We start from the raw sequence: 22,222 nt of genomic DNA on the forward strand, positions 1-22,222 counted from the left end.
GTTGCAATTCAACAAACCTCTGTACTCTCATACAACACACTGTGCGCCACTTTACCACCACTCACTCATTTACAGACAAGACACAGTAGCGTGGGACAATACCCTTTACCCAATAAAGGAAAGACACAGAAGGGGCATAACAGGGTTTACATGACACAACAGCAAAATAACTCGGAACTACAGACACTGCTCCTTTGTCACAATTTGAATGAGAAACTCTAGATATCTTATTCCCAATTGCTAGAATTGTTATTATTATTATTATTATTATTATTATTATTATTATTATTATTATTATTATCATGTTGTTATTAAGCTATCAAAATATTTTAATCTCATCATAATGTGCCTAACTTCGATTTACTCTCCTTCTGTCTGGTAAAGCATTTAAGTCAAGTCAGTCAAGACTAAGAGTAGCAGACTTTGTGACAGTTCTTACAACAAGCTGTGAGATGTATGAATTAAACATCTTGACTTTCCAATAATTTGACAAATATATCTAAATGTTTTTGGTTATATTAATTGCTAAGAGGCTACTGGGCCATGATTTCTGCTATCTAATAGTGTACAGTATAAGTGAATTGATGTTTTAATTTTATGAGATTTAACAAATTAAATTCCATGCAGCTTGGTTATAATAATATTTTTTTTTAAGCTGTTACCAAACCATTACACATCATTGATGCATATTATTTAGGATTTCAAATCTAGATAACAACAAAGAAAACATTTATGTATGTATGTACAGCATGTATTTATTTATTTATTTATTGGTTCAAATCAACAAAACATTCTCAGACTTATATCTGCCCTTCAGTGTTTTATTTTTCCAGCAGGTGATCTATCTTGGACCTCCTGGCATCTCGAAAAGTAATGACAAAGCTATAGATAGATAGACAGATAGAGGCAATAAACTAAATCCTGCTACAACATAATTTTAGTAAGAATTACCGTTTACAAAATCAACATTAACACAAAGGACTTGCATGAGCGCTCTTCTTCTTTTCCCTTTATAAACACAAGGGAATGATATATGTGAGGGGAATACTATAAACTGCTGCTCATACTATATATTCAATTAAGATGTCATTAGCAAACTGACAGATCTAAGAGTGTTAGCCATGCAGTCAGCATGATAATATGGAATACATCATATTAGTAGACAATTTTGTTTTCATGAAAGATCCTTATGTACAATAAAAAAACTAAATTATAACAGCTATGACAAAATATTTCAAGACTGCAAGTAGTTCTGCAATCCCTTAATGAGCAAATGTAATCAGACAAGGTTATCAGTCCTTTTCTATAAATAAAACTGTTGACAAAATGCAGTTTGAAGTAGACACAAAAATAAAAATAAATACAGTTGATCTGCAAAAACTAATAGATCTTAATTAGTAATATTATTTTTCATTAAAGTATCATCAAAAAGGTTAATTAATTATTAAATTATACGCACCCATTTACCGGATCAACCACAATGCCTCGTGGATGGGACATTTCTCCTTCTAACAAGGTCTTTCTAGTTTGAGATGTTTTTTCTAATCTGGCAACGCTAATTGTTTTCCGACGCCCATCATTTGTCCAGTACAGATTGTTGCCAATCCAGTCCACTGAAATTCCTTCAACATTGTCAAGATCTATTAGACATAGTAAATGTAGAAAAGAAACAATGCTATTTATTAAAATGTACATTTGTTCACTTTTACATAATCAAAATTGGTAACGCTGCACATAGTGAAATGAGTACGTGCGTGTATCCTGTATACTGTATATGTTTGCATAATAACATACCATTCCCAAACAAGCTTAATCATTTCATCTATTCCAGCAGCATCAAACACAAGGCAAGAAGCAACCCCAGATGTGGCACCAGAAACACAAATGTGACTGAGCTGGAGCTTGAATTCAGAGCTCCTGATCTGTAATGAAGCAGTATTATGTTGTCTGTCTGTCTGTCTGTCTGTCTGTCTGTCTGTCTGTCTGTTCATTTTCACCCTGTTTTTCCATTCTCACACACAAGCAAAGTATTCAGTTTCTTGACCAGTTCCCTAATTTTACTTAATAACAAACCCAACACCAAATTTTGTTTAATTTTCATTTAAATTTAAATGAAAATAATTAAATTTAAATTTACTCAACTGAAATTTAATGAAGATTTTTTAAAATCCTCTCTTGATTTGTAATTTTTTTTTAAAAGACTAGGGGGCTTCACCCCCTGCTCGCTTCGCTTACCAACCCCCTCTAACATGCACTGTTGTGAAGAGAGAGGCTGAATGCACTCCCAGGAGATTCGGCCGCTCATCCAAAACCCCTCTTAAACGGTGATACAATGGGAGACAAATAGTTTTTTTTTACCTCCTCTTTGCTCGATCAGTTGCTGGCTTGCTGCTGCTGCTGTGCCACGTTATAAGCATTTCTTGCGGCGCTTTGAACGTTTAAAAGCCTGTACAGCAGCTGTCCTTTTGTCTCACTGCCTTGTCTCTCTTCTCCCCTAGACATCCTCAAACACTATTCAATCTCTTTTCGCTGTTCCGTTATTTCACTGAGTAACATTTTCTGTTTGTTTGTGCTAATGCGATCTTTAATCTTATTTTTTTGAGACTTTTGAATTTTCCTACTTCCATTATCTCTAACCTGCTCTGCATGGGTATGACGGGACTTGCTTTCATTGGTAGTAAGTATGACGTGACTTGACCATCTTGTGGGACGTGAAAGTGTCTCTCTGTCTCTCTTCAAAAGATAACGTCTCGTCGCAGGAAAAAAGTCTCATCTAGTTGCAAGATTTGTTTTTTATAATAGAGAGAAAACAATATCACATTAAAAAAAATCTGATTCTTGAGTTTCACTGCTTTTTACATACAAATAATCAGACAGTCAAATTTCATGGTTTTCACCACAAGAATTTATTCAGTAAAAGCATAAAATTGGTCAATGGTCAGAGTATGTCCCTTGGAGCTCTGTGTGTGTGTATGTGTGACAGAGTATCAATAAAGTTCTACTGCACTAACATAATAAGTTTATATGGCAAAAGAAAACAATCTGTAAAATTCATTAGCAACAGATTTGTCCTAATTGACAATACTCTTTATTTATTCTCTTTTAGTTTAACCTACACAAAATGTGTTCAACAGAGTTTAACACAGTTAACGTCTGTAATGATACTTACAAGCTTGTAAACCTTTCCAGGAAGGAAATAAAGCATAAAAGTTCAAATTCAAACTGGATGAAGACCTTTAAAAACATTGGTTCCACTAAGGGCAAATTGCAGATTGGAAGGCCAGGATTAAACAATAAATCTGCCACGTCTGTATAACAAAGTTTTTTGCAAAGTCCACGAAAATAACTAAATCAGATAATTCTTTAAGTAATGATTCCTCTGTAAACAATGTGTAAATTTCATACTTGGGTAACAGGGCAACTATAAGAACTTTGAGAACAGGAAAGGGATTTCCCTTGAGTCAAGTACACATATAAGAAAACAAAAAACAAAAACAAATAGAAAGAATTTCTATGCCTACAAAATCTAAAATAAATCATCTTCGCATCCATTCATTTTTTCCTATTGAATAATTTCTTTTTATACTGTATGCCAGGGGTTCCCACCTTCAGGGGGTACGAGATGTCATTTCATGGGGTGCAACAAAGAGTAAGGCTGCATCGCAAATCGCCGGAATTGAGTGAGGTGCGTTGGCTGACTATATCGCGGCACAATCGGTGTCTTGAGTAATGAGAATGCACAGTAAAATGCATGTAGGCTTACTGTGCATAGAAAGGGTACATACTAAAAAATATGAGCGGGACAGGCAGTGTTTCCTTTCCTAAATAGGATAACATAATGGAAGGACACAGGAAGACAGCATCACAGGGTTGTGTGCTCCCCCAATACGTCAGGTGGTGACATCCTTCTGCTGGAACTCCCAGCTATACAATATATAAAGCATTAAGTCAAGATAACACTTGAGTGGCTTCATGACAAGTCTCTGACTGTCCTTGAGTGGCCCAGCCAAAACCCAGACGTACACATCGTGGAACATCTGGGGAGAGGATGTCACTTCCCAAACAATCTGATGGAGCTTCAGAGAACCTGCCAGAAAGACTAGGATAAACTGCCTAAACCCAAGTGTACAAAGCTTGTAGAGACTAACACAAGACGACTTGAACCTGTAATTGCGGCAAAAGGCACTTTTTACAAAGTACTGAATTCGGAATCTGAATGTTTCACTTTTAATGAAAGATTTCAGTTTTTGATTTTTAAAAAAATTTCAAACCGTTCTGAAAACAGGTTTTCACTTTTCCATTGTGGGTTACTAAGTGTAGACTGATGGTCAAAAATGGCATATTTAAATAAAGTGTGTAGGACGTGAAGGGTTCTAAATACTTTGTGATTCAACTCTATCTATCTATCTATCTATCTGTCTGTCTGTCTGTCTGTCTGTCTGTCTGTCTGTCTGTCTGTCTGTCTGTCTGTCTGTCTGTCTGTCTGTCTGTCTGTGTCTGTCTGTCTGTCTGTCTGTCTGTCTGTCTGTCATATTACTGGTCAAAGGATCTCCTCATGTGCTCAATAGAGATTTGTGATAACCCATCAAGGCGAGCGGGGGCTTTGTCGCTAGCATTCACTGCTCGTTCTATCCCAGCAATACTGAGAAACCACCCAGTGAGGGCACTTAGCCCTGCCCCTTCTGGTTTACGCACTATAAAGAAACCCAGCTGCTTGGAAGGAGGTGTCAATCTCCACTGAGAGTGATTGTCAGAAGGAGCTCCAAGGAATAATCCTTTCCTTAAAAGCAGAAGAGCATAACTCTTTGTTGCATTTGTGCCCAAGCAACCTATATTCCTTTGCACCTTGAGTCATATTTTTGTTTTAGCATTAAATGGGATGACCTGGTTGATGTCCCAGCTTTCACTGTTGCCCATCCTGTCATTCCTACACCTGGTCACAATGTATATCTATATATACAGGGGTGGGCAAGAGTAAGTTTACAGTTGTAGGCATGGAAAAAGACATGCAGGTTTATGATTATTACAAAAGCTTTATTAACTCAGTAGCTTTATTAACTCAAATGAAGGTCACACTGGCACAGTGCACTTAGGTACAATTAAGTAAGTGCTCAAATTGCCACCCTTCAGTGTTTACACATTCTTGTAGTCTACCTGCTACACTCAAGCACACTTTACTAATAATAATAAGACAAATAAGAAGACAAATAATACAAATAAACAATACAATAATAAATAAATAATACAAGAATAAACTCTGTGTTTAGTGTACTCAAAACTGTAAACCTACTTTTGCTCACCTCTGTATATGTATATACCATCAATGCAGGCACTGCTGTTATCATTTTAATGTATACGGGTGCAAACTGTCATGGCTTTTTCCTAGTGAGGAACAGACTGGCATTTCTTATTCCTACCAATGCTAGATAAATGACGACACAATTTTTATTATGTTTAATCACTTTTGATAGCTTTGCAGGTCCTTGTCTGGATTACATATTATAAATGGTATCACTGTGAAGCTTCACATGTGTGGTAACAAGCAAATAAAATGAAGCCAACATCTGTTTAATACCAGCTAATAGGTTTTGAGAACCACTACAGTAAAACCAAAAGTTAAAAAACAGTTTTTTATATCCATTGGTAATTTAGGCTGGCACTATAACAATTATCCTTATCCATGTGATGTGAAACTCCAGTTAGTGTTGCAGCCTGAAAGTGGGCAGTATAGTGACACTCCTAGCTGTCTAGAGAGTTTGTACTGTATATCCTTCACATATCTGTGTGTGGTTTTCCCTCACCGAGTATCTTAACTTCCCTTAACATTCCAAAGATATGAGCGTTAGGTTAATTAGTGACTTTAAAGTGGCTTGAATGAGCCAGTCTGCTCTGCAGCAAATATGAAAATAGTTGTGTGCTGGTTCCTGCCTTGCCCATGATGCTGATAGATTGACTCTATGATCCTATCTTGTATAAGAAGATTAAAGACTTTGATGCATTTTATCGGAAATGCTCTTTGAAGTTGTATATAGGAGTGATGCCAGATACCTATTACATATGAACATGCACCATATAATGAGTTTATTATGACTAAAGGTTGTATGGCTTCTGAGTCCATAACAGGACCAATTAACCCACTTAGACCAATTCAAGGACAATAAGGTGACAGGTTACCCCAAGAGCACTGGGTGCAAGGTGGAAAACATTCAGCAATCCTGGGCATTATACCATTCCATCATAGGGCACACACACACACACACACACACACGCACACACACGTGTATACACTCTCACACTGAGCAAATTTAGAGTTGCCAGTTAGCCTAACCTGGAAGTCAATGGAGATATGGGAATAAAAGGCACAGGAGAAAAAAAGTCACACAGACAATATCTAAATGTGGGATTAATGCCCAGGATCTGTGAGTCAACAGTGCTAAGCACTACACTACCATGCCACCCTATGCATACATAAAATGAATAAATATGTCTAACACTAATAAAAATGATTATTACTAAGGCAAAGATATCTTCTACATTTTTATAAAGGTACTATGTGAATGATGCATAAATATGTACAAGCACTTATAGCAGTGAAAAGAATTCTCTTTGTTTCCAGGCCTGTCCATTCTTAGTTTACCAATACATTTACCATCTTTTAAGATTGTTTCTCGTCCAGTGCCATCGATTTTCTGTCTTCCAATTAAAAAGCTGGTGGTGTCAGCAAAATAGATGTAATTTGTTTCAGCATGAAAATCGAGGGCCCGAGGATTCACCAGATTTTCTATCCGTATCATGTGTTCATCTGCTGCTTTTGCGTTCAGATCCATAGCACGGATAACGCCTGGTCGCCCCTTCCCATAGAAGAGGAACAGTTCGTTCTTGGGTTCTGCAGAAACAAGATTACAAAAGTAAACAAACCAGCACAAACTAATCTTCTTTACTCTGTGTAGTGTCAGCATCTAATTAATTGTCACAATTAGCATTTTTTATTCAACACAGAAAATTAAACTCTTCTGTAATCAAAATGTATCTAATGCAAGAAGACTAGCTAATTACATTACCTTAATTAAAACAAGAATTAGTTCCGCTGATTAGGTTCTATCCAATTAATCATTCTTTTGTTCAAAATGGTCCATGTTTCCATGACATGGCAGATCAAGAGATAGTGTTGTAGCCAGTGCAAAATGGGCATTTATAATGCTGTAGACATTTAATTTTACAAATCATTAGTAGCTGGCTGAGTCGTTGTTTGTATTGACTGCAACATACATTAAACCTGACAGTGAAGCGTGCTCTGGTGAGCTTTACACACAGCATCACAAAAGAGCTCAAAATCTATTGTCCGGGCAAGTACACATAAATTAGCAGAGGAAGGCTTCTGCATGAGCCCCCACAGAAAACAGAAATATATAAAGAAACACTTGGAGCTTTCATGGCAACTACTAATGGCATCCCCGAGGTCCATTATTTTGAGTGTACCTCCATAGATCAATCAAGGTGAAATGAATTCAAGATGTGGAAGTTGGTTTGTGGCTTAGAGCAACCATTCAGTTGGGAGTGTGTGTCTCTCTCACAATGTTATTAGCTTAAGGAGGGGGTCTGGCTGGTGAGGCTGGATTGGGTAAATTATTGAACAAAATCCCACAACACAATACAATTACTACCTTAAGATGCTGCAGGGACAGTTTTCATTAAGGTCATGGGAAAACAAATCCTTCCTTAGAGCATTGAGAAAATATTGTACTTCAAGGAATAAAACCTCATTGATGCCAAAAGCTAATGGCTTCATCTTAATCTAGCTAATTTACATAACACCCTAGTATTACATAATTTGAAAAGGCTTCTACATTAAATGCATGTTGACAGGAATTCCAGTGCAATAAAAATGTTTGGACATACTATAAATTATGGGAATGAGCAATATGAGTTCTAAGATTTTTTCTACTTGCAGTTATACAGAAATTCTGCTATGGCTTTGGAGAGCATATGAAACTAGAAGGCCTCTTTTCTTCTACTTAAGTTTATGGTAGTTTTCTTAATTCTACTAACTCTATTTTAAAAACCAGCTACAGCTCTGTGTAAGAGTGTTCTATTTCAATTTATTATTAAGGAGTCCAGAGAAGTACAACCACCTTGGCTGGTTAAGGTAGTCACACCAGGTCAACCTGGTCAGCCATGTTAAAATGAATTGTATAAACGTGGTGGGAAGGAAAGCTTTACACCTGATGCAATATAGACTTGAGTAAAACTCTGAATTGGATTGACAAATGGCAAACACAACTCAATCTGACTATCCATCACTGAATCTTCTTAATCCAGGGGGCTTGAGTCTTTACAACAGAACCATCCCTGACAAAGGTGCCAGTCTTCTCTGAAGACGTTCATCCATGCACTCACTTATACTACGTCAGTTTAGTGTCTCCAATTAATATGAAACACGTGTCTATGAAATGTGGGAGGAAAACTGAAAACCTACATAGCTAGAGAAGAATGTGCACACTCAGTGCCTTGGCTGGGATTTAAACACATGACTGTGAAGCTGTTAGACAGTGCCATGCCACCGCAAACTTAAACATATGAAGCAACAATAAAAAAATAATGTAGATTACCAACTACTCTGCTGTATGTGAGGAGTTTCTACATTGTTCTTGTGTTCATATAGATTCTCTCCAGCACGCTGATGTCCTTCAATATCCCAAAGATGTGAGTGTTAGCATGATTGCCAAAAATATTCTGGTGCAATGTGAGAATGTGTGTAATGGATTGTGCCCTGTAATAGACTGGCATCCACTCAAGCTTCACTCCTGGTTGGTGCCAAATATTACAGAGATATGTTTCAGCTTCTCACAACAATATACTTGAATAAGATGAGAACAGTGGATGCTGTATGGATGTTTGGTTTTTTTGGCACAATCCAGGACAGTACAATAGCACAGTGGTTAATAATACAGCCTCATACTGTATCACCAGGGATCAAGATTTCATATTCTCCTTATTTTTGCATGGATTTTCTCCCCCATCACAGAGACATGATTGATTGGTAATTTGAAACAGGACCGTTTTCAATGAGCCTGAATATTTGTCTTATGATAGACTGGCATCACACCCAGATTGGTTCCTATTGCTACCACAATAGGCTTCAGCCCCCTGGAGCTCTATAATGAACTAAATGAGCTTAGAAAATGGATGGATGAATAACAAAATTTGCTCTAAATGTTTGAAAGTCATTTGAAGTAATCTATTTTTCAAGATGTTTCTAATTTTACTGAAATCTCTGTGTTGTATGATCCCAACTCTTAAGTATAATATGCAAATGAAATAGTCACCTAAACGTACACATTCTTCAATGAAATCACATATTACCAAAGCCACCAAACCAATTCAAAGTCTATGGTTTACTGCTGTTGCAAGCAAGAGCATGGGAAGCATCTAAACGTCCTGACCGAGGTAAGAACTCTGAGTTTAGGGAAGGACAAAATACGATCAATAATCCCTTCATATCTCTTCCCTACATAACAGAGGACGAGTCCCATGATTAGCTGTAATGTCACCTTTGGTATGCTTCTGGAAGACTCTCGCCTACTGCTATGGGAGATATTTAAACAGCAACAGTGACCATTTGGACACACTCTCCTAGAAGGAAAAACGGCAGGACCTTTTTCGCCCAAAGTGTATGAGGACTCAAGACTTCCTACTGGTTGCACTTTTTTGTTATTATTTTCAGTTTCGTTTTTAAACCTGGCTGTTCCCCAACCCTTTATGGTATTCTGTTTGTTTCATTTACAGTATTACATGTTAAATAAAGCATTTCATAGTAAGCACTACCAGATATTTTCCAAAGACTTCAAAACTTTTTATTTCTCAGTCTCAACAGCAAGATGGTAGGCCAATTCTTATGTGGGTACCAAAAGACTTGTGTGCTGAGAAAACTAGAAATAACATGTGTTTTAGCTTTGACAGGAAATAAGAACAAAAACCGGAGAGCCTCTATTCAAAATGTGCAAACTCAAAGACGATGCTACAAAACAACAGAAGGCAACAATACTTAGTGTTCTTAGTGTGCTGAAGCAAATTAAGACATTTATTTCACCTAACAGCTACTGAGCTACATTAGCAAAAGACATATAAACATTAAACAGTGTGTGTCTCCAGGCATACCGAACCCCAAATCTGTAGAAGCTGGCCAACCCAATAAGTGGGTTACTTCAAAAGAAATAAAAGAGCTTGGCTTCTCACAGTTCAGTTGATGTTCTAGAATTATGTGTAATACTTAAATTAACCCTTGACCAAATACAAAATTGTCAAAACTCATTTAAAGGTATCTAGGAGGGTTTCAGCCTTTAATTGAAAAGTCTTCTCAGATAAAGGAGAATTGGAATCATCAGATGGAAAGATTCCATCATCAGATTGGGTGGCACAGCACAGATTCTACTACAGAATGCCCAGGAGGGGGTCGGCAGCTAGGAGCCTGAGGTCTCCAGGACTCTAAGGGGTCTGACTTTGTCAATGACATTGTCTTAATATTTTCATCTCCTCCAGTGGAGGCCATAGTTTAACAATTAATTAATGGACAGCTGTAATTGGTTTTCATGTATGCTTTTTCAATTTCTCCTTTGTTTTCTGTGTGTTTTACCAAATCTGTATCTTTATATGTACTACTATATCTTAGGCACAGTTTCTAATGTACAGTATATGTAACTTGCCAAGCAAAAATTAAAGCTGAGACTCTTATCAATGCTAGTAGCTTACAATGAGACTTAAAGTGCAAGATTTGTTTTTGAGTTTGCTTTTAACTATTATAAATCACACTTAACTGAGTGAAGTAACACCACGTCAGCTTTGTGGTAATTGACAAAAGTAATTAAGAAGAAAATCCCAAGAAAAATAAATACAGCAAATTAAAAGGCTAAATCTATGAAAGTAAACTGAGGTAAGTGAGCATAAGTGCTGCCAACTCCACAAGAGAGACAGAAAAAAAATGAGATGTTAAAAAAAAACTCACTTTTGCATGATTTTCCATCACTCCCCAGGATATATCCAGTCCTACAGCGGCAGGTTCTAAATTTGTAGTTGCCACTGAACAAGCAGATGTGTGAACATCCTCCTGATTTCCCATATGGGTCTGCTTCACATGCATGATTTCTTACTGCAGAATATAATACAAGGTAATTTATTCTACAACATTCTGTAAAACTGTCAGTTTATACTTAACAACGATAACTTTTTAAGTTTGATTTTAATGAAATCACTTTACAGTTTGTAAAAAAAAATCAATCTCCTGTCATTATCACCACAAGGGTGAGGCAAGCATGAATACAACACTTGTATGGTACCTGTTGTTCAAAAAGATCAGTGTACAGAAATAATACTAGCAGCTGTTGGTACCTTGCATAAATAGAAAATAAGTTCATCATATGCAAAATGCTCTTTTTTATTGCTTAATTGAGTGCTTTCCATATTGAAAAGAAGAAAAAATATAATAGAAATTAGCATGGTTCTCACAGATATTGGTGAGAAAGGATATATATATTATGGATTAGAAGCACAGAAATAAATGTATGGTTATTGAAGCTATTGAACTGCATATACTACTTGTGTAATTAAAATATAAGTAGTTTGTTTTATTAGCTATGTAAAAACTGGAATACCCAAATTCTGGTGTTTTATTTAGGACTTTAATGGTGATGACTCCAACTATTAGCTTTCCATTTATTTAATTCTATATGATAAATTTCGTAATGAGTACTACTAGAAACATCTTTACATACTAATTAGATTTAACGGAAACAAAATAAATAAATGCATTATGTCCATGTTTAAAATGTTATTAATTAGGGTTTCAAATGTAACATAAGTAATATTGCAAACACTTCAAAACCACTTAATCAATCACAAAGTGTTACCAGAACATTATATTTTGCTTTACCTGTCGGTTGAGACAGCTTATGGTAGACACGAATGCTCCTAGCAGTGCTCACTTGTGTTATAACCTTTAGATCTGTGCCATTAAACCGATTGATCTTCACAACATCCACTTTATTACTTTTACCAACAACAGAACTGGTTGCATATAAATAATCTTCAAAGACTGTTAATCCATAAAGATACGAAACCTGAAATTATTTAAAAGTCATATTAGCCACAATAGAATATTGTATATTCTGCTTTATTATAAAACAAGAAATGCTGGCCATCATCTAAATTTTTGATTTACTGGTATAGGCTTAATTCCATTTATTTTTCATATATATCCTTATAATCAAAAATTAGACAGGTCAACAGAAACTAATACACAATGTGATTACGAAGCAGGATTGTCACAAATTGGACACCTGGTTTGTGTGTACAGCTATAATATACTCACATCTTTTCCCTGAATCACGGTATGCCGGTTTCCACCGTTGTAATCAACCACTTCTATGTAGTCCAAATATACATCGGCCCAGTAGACCAGTTTTTTCACTAAATCCAGTGCAACTACTGTTGGCTGTTCAATTTTATTATCCACAATTTTTGTCCTGTTTGTTCCATCCATGTTGCACCTTTCAAGTTTGGCAACATTCCCATAGTCGGTGAAAAAAAGCTTCCTAAAGAGAACATAAAATTTTAATTAAAACAAAATTATAATCAGATTTCTTCTAGAAATGTTTAAATGAATCATTGTTTTGTTTGCTTAATTATGCAGAATAACTAATTGCATTGTTTACTGTGAAACCCTGAAAAGGCATATGCTTAGAGCAGAAGTGTTATAATTACACACAGTGATAGTCAAATAAGATTATAACACTTCTGATATAGCTCCACAGCCATCTTCAAGAGGCAAAATAGGAGCGAAAGTGAAGCTGTCCAATTTAAATAATGGTGCGTCTAAAATGAAATGTTTCCATTGACGAACAAGAAACCAATTTAGCATAATCAGTTAAACAGCTGTTATGTAAAAATTCTGTATATTCTGTAATCAGAAATGCAGGCTCTGCTCTACTTTTTCCATCATTTTGTGTGCCATAGTCAGTGATACACAAAATCAATAATGAACCTATGTCTCATTTCTAAAAGATTCTGTATCTTAGTAGTTGCTGCAATCCATAAAAAATTGTCAGTTTTCTATGTCCTTTGGCCACCTGAATGTTGAAAAGGAAAATACACTCCCAAGTGTTTTAAGATTATTTCATTGTGTTTGCTTGAATGGCTCCTTAAAAAAAAAAATCTTTTGTTAAGAAGGTCCTCTAAAACAATATATTCCTCCACATATGGTTTAAGTGGCACACGGGCATCCCGGCCAGGAGGTAGGAAGATCCCTTACCCGGACAGGAGAACCCAAGCGAAAATAAAGGCATCCCAGCCAAGAGACAGAAGGAGGTCGCCCCTGGACTAGGTGGTCCTAATGGATGGACGTACATCCCAACCAGAACTGATGGTTTCTTACCCAGGTGGGAAGCCCCAAATAAATGGTCAGACGTCCCGACTCGACATTGGTTTAAAACCTTCCCTAGTCCCGAAATAACAGGACAGGGAAAGACAGCCTCTGGGGGAGGCTTAATTCCCCAGGTGTTAGACAGCAGCAGCCTTCCATATTGATGCCCATTCAGGAACCAGCAGGGAATGCCGGGAGTTGTAGTCGAGGAACACAGCCCTGCTGGGGTCCATGGGTGCTGCAAGAGGCCACTGAAGGGAGATGTGCTCCCCAATTTATGGGACTTCCATGTGACCCAGAAGTGCTTCCATTGGGCAGTAGCCCTGGCACTGGAAGTACTCCTGGATGCTGAATAAAATGGACTACACTCCCTTATTCAGATGAGTTGGAGTTGAGAGGAAGGAAGGCAACACTCGACTGGAGGAGGGCACTGCGGTGGTGAAAGAGAGTATTGAGAAAAGAGAGAGAGAAGGTGAGAAAACCTGTGCTTGTATTTTTCTGTTACTTTGGGAGTATTGTGTTGAATAAGCACCTGTTTATTTGAACCTGGGGATATGTTTGTGTGATCGTGTTTGGGGTTCGCTGGTGCCCTGGTCCATCGCAGTGGCAAAAAGTGTAAGGAGTACATCGGGTAAACTGATTTGTGTTTTGTCAAACACATGTGCTTGTTAGTCAACTTCAGGGCTTGTGCAATGGTAATTCCACCCCAATCAAGGGTTAGTGCTGTTGCATAATGCCTCCCCACTGTCTCCTGAAGACCCGCAATGGAAAGATGAATGACATCACTTCCAGGTTCTGGTTGCCTGAGCCCACCTCTTCTGCCTTGTACACCTCTTAACCAGCTTCACTGCCATCTTGATTTAAGCCTTGTTTTAGACTCATGTCCATGAAGACGTTTCTCAAATCACACGTCAATACTATGTTTGTTATTTTGTTTCAAATTATATGGGGTTTGCCCAAGGGTGACCCAAATCTTTATCTTTGCTTGTGTTATCAATCAAAGTTTCTATTAAATAAAACAAGGTTAGGTATTTTAATACTATACCTTTTTGTTTCTCACAGTGTCTGAGAGTGGCGATATTTTGTGCATTGGTTGGACATTCACTGGAATTTCACTACACTCTGTGCACATGTCAATACTATTACTACTACATTAGCTACTCAAATCTTGCCAGCAGTGATAACAAACTGAGTGCATGCTTTTGATTTAATCCCATAGAATGCAAATTGGCATACCAACAAAAGTTGATTCCCGTCTTGCTCCCAAAGTTTTTAGGATAGGCTCTGGTGCCAGTGGCCCTAAACTGTATTGAGTAGGCTTAGATGGACAGTAGATTCAGATACATGGAAGCATTTAATTAGGTAGATTAGTTAGAAACATTCATAATATCGCTCAAGTAATGTTTTGATGAGGAATAATGTATACTACAATACAAAAATCACCCAATATGTTTATAACACTAAGACTTCCTGACATGTGTTTGAACAGCAGCTAAGAGAAATTCATCATATCATAGAATGAATAGCAGCACAGTTGAATGATGCCTAAAAAAGACAAGGCCCTGTGGTTTTCAATTTGCACAATAATCAGTCTTGTGACATCTACAGAATTAAAAAATGTCTTCTTTTAGAGATGCTGACTCCATGTCTCTTTTTTTAACATATATCCATCCATCTGCATCTGAGTCTGCTTAATCCTCTTTAAATTATCACTGCTGTATTTCCATTTAACACCAGATTAGGCATACACATTTCCATCTTTCTCTCCAGTTTCCACTGATACAAAATAGTAGTAATGTAATAAAAGGTATAAACATCAAAATAAAATTATTAGATAATAACAAATTAACACTACTCTAGTAGTGTTACTACAGACCCTAGCTAGGCATCGGACATATATACTATACTCAACTGTGAGTATATTCAACTGTGAATGAATTTGGCTTGAATGTGGGTGGGGACAATGAGACAGTTCACTGAATGTAAAAATTCTAAACCAATCCAACACCTTAAGAAGGCGGAGCTCACAGTAGGGGTGGAGATTTAAATAGCAAACAACAATGCTGTTCTTGTCAACGCCGGTGGTTACCATGAATAAACTCTCTATGACTAAAACGCCTTCCAAAATCACCCCTATTAAACATAAACAGGTGTCATGTGTGAGGAAAATAAATGATAAATGTAAAACAAAATCTCTGTTGCAAGATATAAAACCATTTTATAAATCAAGATTATGTATGGCATTCAAAGACATCTCGGGACAAGTGGTAAAAGTGAACAAGGTACTGCCTCTAGGTGTAGGTGGCCTCTGTCTCTCACAGTTAGGACAATGCTGTTAGAGGACATGTGAGGATGAAAGAACTTGTGCATTCAAGCTAAAAGGTGTAATGTTACACCCAGTTAAAAGGAGATGTATTCAAACCACTCAAAACAGTAAATGTGTCTAATAATACCAACAGGACCACAGACCATGAATGAAGGTTCACAGCATTCAAGTTGTGACTACACATCTAAACAGATAACTAAAGCAAGTTAAAATTTCTAAATAATTGTAAATTCCAAACATGCCAGAATATACAGTATGTAGACCATAATATTGAATCAAATGCTATTCTTAAGACATCCATTTTGAAATGTTACTATTGATGCTGCCTTAACAAAATACATACATTTTGCTAGCTGTCAAGATGTTGTTTCATTTGTGTTTTTGGTTTTACTTTAAATTTTTACAGTGAATGGACCTGGAGGTAATTAGCATGTGGGTTTTCAGAAGGAACTCCTGCTGGCGTAGCATTGTCAGTGGCAAAGTTTTTTCCACTATGTTCTATCAAGATTTTTGTGAATTCCATCCATCCATCCATCATCCAACCCGCTGAATCCGAACACAGGGTCACGGGGGTCTGCTGGAGCCAATCCCAGCCAACACAGGGCACAAGGCAGGAACCAATCCCAGGCAGGGTGCCAACCCACCGCAGTTTTTGTGAATTGACTCTGACATGTCTTTCTCATTCCAAGAATCACGTCCAGTCTGTGAGGCTACACTTTCTACAGATATGCAAACAGAAGTGTGTACCCAAAAAAAACCAGACAATGCTATCTACAGTACAGTGCCACAAAACTGCCTAACAATAAACCATTCACATTTGGAAAGTTTAAACATCAGCATGTCTACCAATAATTATGATCAAGATGATTAGCACAGACAGATCAAACTTACTTATATCACATGTATTATTAACAACTAACTTTTTAAGCCCTACTGATGACTAGAAAAGACAAGAGGCACATGGGTATTGGACAGTATTAGAGCATTGTGTCCATAAAGATTTAGACATGCTTTAGGAGGTAGGCTCCCCTTTGGGAATTCTGAGAGAACAATACTAAATAATCTGTAAACTGGGCAATTGTTTCATCCTTAGTCTATCAAGTTGGTGCTGAAAATTGTAGTTCTAAAATATTTTGGTGTGAAAACAAGAGTCTTCTGCCATGATATGGTTATTTTTGAGAGTTCATTCATGCATCTCAAACCCAGGACCTGACCAGATAGTACAGGCAAGAGGAATGCTAATCTGTTCCCAGATGAATTGCTCTCATGACTTTGTCTGTAATTCAAATTATATTGTTTCTGACTAAATTCTGGGGAATTTATGACACTCTGAACAGGACTCAATTGTGCTCTTTATGGGGTTTTAATTATGAATTATTATTATTAAGAAATATAATGTGCTTTTTTTTTACTATCTTTGGAAATTTAGCAAGCAAAAGAGATGTATTCTTTGTAGCAGTTAGTCCTTCTGTTCTCTCAAGGAAGTTATATGTAGGAAGTAGTGATGAGCAAAACCTGTGGAGTTCGATTCACCGTGAGTTTGTCAAAATTTCAAAATTGTTCAGGTATTTTGATGAACTTGTAAAATGCACAGAAGTCAATGCAGAGCATGCAAAGAATGCTTGCACACAAGGATCAGTGTTATATATCCAATGGAAGTACTCATGATATTTTCATTACGGTCAGGTAAAGTACCCATCAAATGACGATGCTGCAAGGTTTTTTTTTAATTTAAGGTGGAAATCTGGCTTCAGTACTGATCAGGTCATGATACTACGCAAAGCAGATGGCAATATGTATGTGTGAAAGTTCTGTGCATGGCTGCTATACCTCTGTGATGTCACACTGGCCTTGCAAAGCATCACAAGGCACAGGGTAAAAATGTTCTTCTAAGTTGGCCACATGACGGATTTATAAGAAAATATTCATCAGGCAAGGTCACTGATGAACACAGTATATTCACTGCAAAAATGCTTTGGAGACTTTCACCTGTCAACCCTAGTTGGGAGTTGGGGTTACATACATACATATAGTGATGAAAGCAAGAAACAAAACATTTTCTGTAATGAGAAAACACCAGTTCTGTTCCAGCTTCTGTATTTTCTTACAGAGTTGTCATGTTTTAGACCCTTTGACCAACAATACCACTTGTGCAGTGAGACAGTGGTACATTCCAAACATTTGAAAACACTTTTACACAGCAGGACAAAGGCTACACTTACTCAATTTTCTGTGTATTCAATAATGTGTTCAATATCAGCATAAGACAGGGAGAGTCAAGCATGTCATTTGCCAGCAATAGCCAACACTATGGATTTAGCCACTCTACTGTGTTTTATCTACAGGGAAGGTTTCAGATAACTGGAAGCACAAATCAGCATCCAAGTGCTGGTCATCCTCGAATGACCACACCAGAGTAACACCGACATATCAGAGTAGTCCATCTGAGAGATTGTTTCAGGTGTGTCATTTGTGCTGCTGCTGATATTGCCAGTAGACCCTCTTAGCAAGAGGATAGTGAGGGACAGACTCCATGCTGCTGGCCTTGAAGCAAGGTGACACATCAGTTGCACCCTGCTCACGTATCTTTGATGTCTAACCCAGCAAGACAATGCCATGCCACGCAGAGATGGTGTACTCATAACCATCCCGAATATTCACTTCTGGTGTGCAGGTACTGTCTTGGTCTGCCTTCATTGCTAACTTCAACCCCAGAGACCACATCTGGGATGCCCTGAATCATAACATTCGGATATGTGACTCTGTGCCTGCCAATGACCAACAATGTATTCAGGCTATTCTGAAGGAATGAAAGAACATGAGACATCTGCATATTCAGAGGTTTATAGGCTCTGTCAGGCAGTGGTGGTCACACAAGATACAGTATAAAGGGACACCAGCCAACTGTTCAGATATGATCTATACGTAGCTGACTAAAAGAGTTCTCCGATTAGCTCATGCTGCAAAAAGTCTGTTTCTGAGCCAGATTGTGGCATTGTGACTGACCGTTCACAATTGTGCAAATTTTCAAACTGAGATGCTTTATGGTGCAAGTCCATGTCAATACAATTGGCGATGAGGATGGGATTTAGGATATTCTGTCATAGTCTTTGTAATAAAGAGTCTAAAAGGGAAATCAGGGTCACCCTAGAACTCTACCATGATAAAACAATTACACCAGCAATAAAGGTAAGATTTTGAGTCTAGTATACTTCTCAAACTCCCTTAATCTAAATCAGGGTTGTAAAAGACTAAAATATTAGGGCTGAATGCAACTGTTCAAATTATCATGTGATTCTAGAGTAAAGAAAGAAACTTCAAAGCTTACTGAAGCATCTCTTTATTACATTTGTCCACAGGTTGCTAGGTGATACCACTGAAGTGGGTAATAAATGTGTATCATTCTGAATTAATTCCTGAAAGTGTGTAACATCTTCAAAAAAATAATGGCCAGCTCCATTTGTCCTTTGAAGGTATGCTAATTTTACAAACAAAATAATTTTATAGATGTTCAGAATAATAATAAGTAAAATAAATAAAATAATACTTTATACAAAAATATAGAAAGGAAACAACAATAAATGATCATTACAGTAAATGATCAAATCAATTAAGGTCTGGAGGGAATGGAGTCTATTCTAGCAGTATTGGGCACAAGGCATGAAACAGCTCAAGATATGGTACCAGTCCACTGCAGGGCCCATTCAGGTACACTTCCACAGTCACACAAGGCTAATCTGGAATAAGCAATTAACACTAGAATCCCTGAAGCCTATGAAAAAACTCCCATCTGTGTATTTTGTTTTGTAAATGTGTCGATCAGCACAAGCAGCAAGCAGCCTGCTGTCCCATCCACAGCCTTGACAGAGCTCAACTCGAGCAAAATGTTCTCTTAGCTCAAGCCACAGAAGCTGTCTGTTGTTACTCAAGGACACTAATCCAGCTGGGCACCCCTTCTTAGAAGCCTTAGCACATGCTTCATGTAAACAATGGATGATTTCCTAATTCCTGCATTTTAAAATAATCATTTTGCTTGATGCTGCAGGCAGATTGTTGGTGAAATACAACAAAATGGAATGTGTGCTGTGCTCTGTCAGTGGCGAAAGCTGGTGTTCCTGAGCACTAAGGCATTTTTATACATACCTGTATCTTAACATGGATTAGAAACTTAGATGTGTCTGCTATGTTAATGGGCAACACTTAATGGCATTTTGCCACCTTTGTGCGATTGCCCTTCAGTCATGCGCACTTTATTAGCTTATGCCCATTCATGTTTGTTATTCATTATGCTAACAGCCGACACCTGTTTCACATTTTGCCAACTTTGTCTGGTATGCTTTTTAACCATGTCTCCTTATTGTTAATCCACCACCCAGACTTTGGCATCAGCTTTCAGGATGTCATTTTACATTGGTGGAGAGGTTACATGTAAGACTCGGTGCATATCAGTGCATAACAGTGCTTAAACCATATTGGTGTGATTACTTTCAAAAATAATAATGTCTTATAAGGTACAGAATAACATAGTAAAACAAGTGCTTAATTAAAATAAGTGCTGAATCATATTACACATTCTAATTTTTGTGCATACTATATTCTAATTATCCAGTGTGTGATAGTAAATATTCATGTACTGTAGATATATTTCCATATTTCCTACTTTTCCTACAATGTATTTGACCATATAATATTAGGCTGAAGAAGGTCCTATGCACCATAGAGTCACTTTCCCCACATTTAGCTTATGTCATTCAAAGACAACCATGCTTTAATGAAATGAATAATATTAGTTTGTCTCTGGTTTTATACATTTTAATTGACAAAAGAGACAATTGGCATTCGTGAAATTCTAAAAAACTTTTAAAGAAATCTGTGGAGCTGCTTTCTTTTCTCTTTACTGTTGAAGCTAACACAGGGAGCCAGTAAGCCCCAAACTCGAGACACAACTGTGCACAGACAGTCGCAAGTCCAAATGAAGGTTCTTTTATTTGTGACATTATCTTCAATATGTTTCCTCCTGCCTCAAGAACACCACACACTGCAGTGTAACAATAATGCTCCATTCTTCCTCTCCTTCCACACCTCCCAGCAAGCGTTGTCCTCTACCTTCTGGCTCCGACTCCCAGATGCAGGTGAGACATCTACTTTTATATCGTTCCTGGGAGCACTTCCGGTACCACCCCATTGCATGATGGACGCATTCTGGGTTAGATGGATGTCCCCAAAATAGGAACAATATTCCCTTGCAGCCACTCCTGCAGGACTATAACACCCATGTGAATGAACCAATGGGAGTCCACCAGAAGGATGCTGTCACCCTGTGAAAAGGTGGAATACAGGGCCCTAGTTAGCTGTCTCTCTTTGACCTTCTGCTATATTGACTTCCCAGCTGGGAAAAATACCAGCTGCCAATGTGGCCAGTATGCCTGTCCATCCACATCCTTCCATAATAATAGGTTCCTCGTTTGGACAAGGAACCATCCATTCCAACTGGGATGGTAGCCTATCTGGGCATCACTAACAAATTGTCTTTATCATACACATAATTTTATTTTTTTATTTAGCATCCTTATGTCTCAAAAGGAATTATTTTTACACATTAAATTTATATCATACAAATTAATTGTTTTAAAGAGAATAACAACTTTATGTTAAATGTTAAAAATTCAGTAATTAAACATTGGCAGTACAGTAATCCCTCGCAATATTGCGCTTCACCTTTCGCGGCTTCACTCCATCGCGGATTTTATATGTAAGCATATTTAAATATATATCGCGGATTTTTTGCTGGTTCATGGATTTCTGCGGACAATGGGTCTTTTAGTTTCTGGTACATGCTTCCTCAGTTGGTTTGCCCAGTTGATTTCATACAAGGGACGCTATTGGCAGATGGCTGAGAGGCTACCCAGCTTATTTTTCTCTCTATCTTGCGCTGACTTTCTCTGATCCTGACGTAGGGGGATTGAGCAGGGGGGCTGCTTGCACACCTAGACGATACGGACGCTCGTCTAAAAATGCTGAAAGATTATCTTCACGTTGCTATCTTTTGTGTAGCTGCTTCCTGAAACGACATGCTGCACGGTGCTTCGCATACTTAAAAGCTCAAAGGGCACGTATTGATTTTTGACTGAAAAACAAACTCTCTCTCTCTCTCTCTCTCTCTCTCTCTCTCTCTCTCTCCCTCCCTGCTCCTGACGGAGGGGGTGTGAGCTGCCGCCTTCAACAGCTTTGTGCCGCGGTGCTTCACATACTTAAAAGCCAAACAGCCCTATTGATTTGTTTGCTCTTTTCTCTATCTCTCTGACATTCTCTGCTCCTGACGCACACTCCTTTGAAGAGGAAGATATGTTTGCATTCTTTTAATTGTGAGACGGAACTGTCATCTCTGTCTTTTCATGGAGCACAGTTTAAACTTTTGAAAAAGAGACAAATGTTTGTTTGCAGTGTTTGAATAACGTTCCTGTCTCTCTACAACCTCCTGT

General features: G+C 37.6%; 1 protein-coding gene across 1 annotated transcript in view; it reads right to left on the reverse strand.

Annotated features, from left to right (window-relative positions):
• lrp1bb (low density lipoprotein receptor-related protein 1Bb) overlaps positions 1 to 22,222 on the reverse strand; it is a 2,167,948-nt gene that overhangs the window by 866,427 nt on the left and 1,279,299 nt on the right. The window contains exons 8-12 of the mRNA XM_051931086.1: positions 12,365 to 12,587; positions 11,927 to 12,113; positions 11,003 to 11,146; positions 6,650 to 6,886; positions 1,460 to 1,640 (exon numbers count right to left, since the gene is read on the reverse strand). Coding sequence (XP_051787046.1) covers positions 1,460 to 1,640; positions 6,650 to 6,886; positions 11,003 to 11,146; positions 11,927 to 12,113; positions 12,365 to 12,587 — 972 coding nt within the window. The remainder of the gene's footprint in view (positions 1 to 1,459; positions 1,641 to 6,649; positions 6,887 to 11,002; positions 11,147 to 11,926; positions 12,114 to 12,364; positions 12,588 to 22,222) is intronic.

This window comes from Erpetoichthys calabaricus, chromosome 8 (genome assembly GCF_900747795.2).
Source record: "Erpetoichthys calabaricus chromosome 8, fErpCal1.3, whole genome shotgun sequence".
Lineage (NCBI taxonomy): Eukaryota > Metazoa > Chordata > Cladistia > Polypteriformes > Polypteridae > Erpetoichthys > Erpetoichthys calabaricus.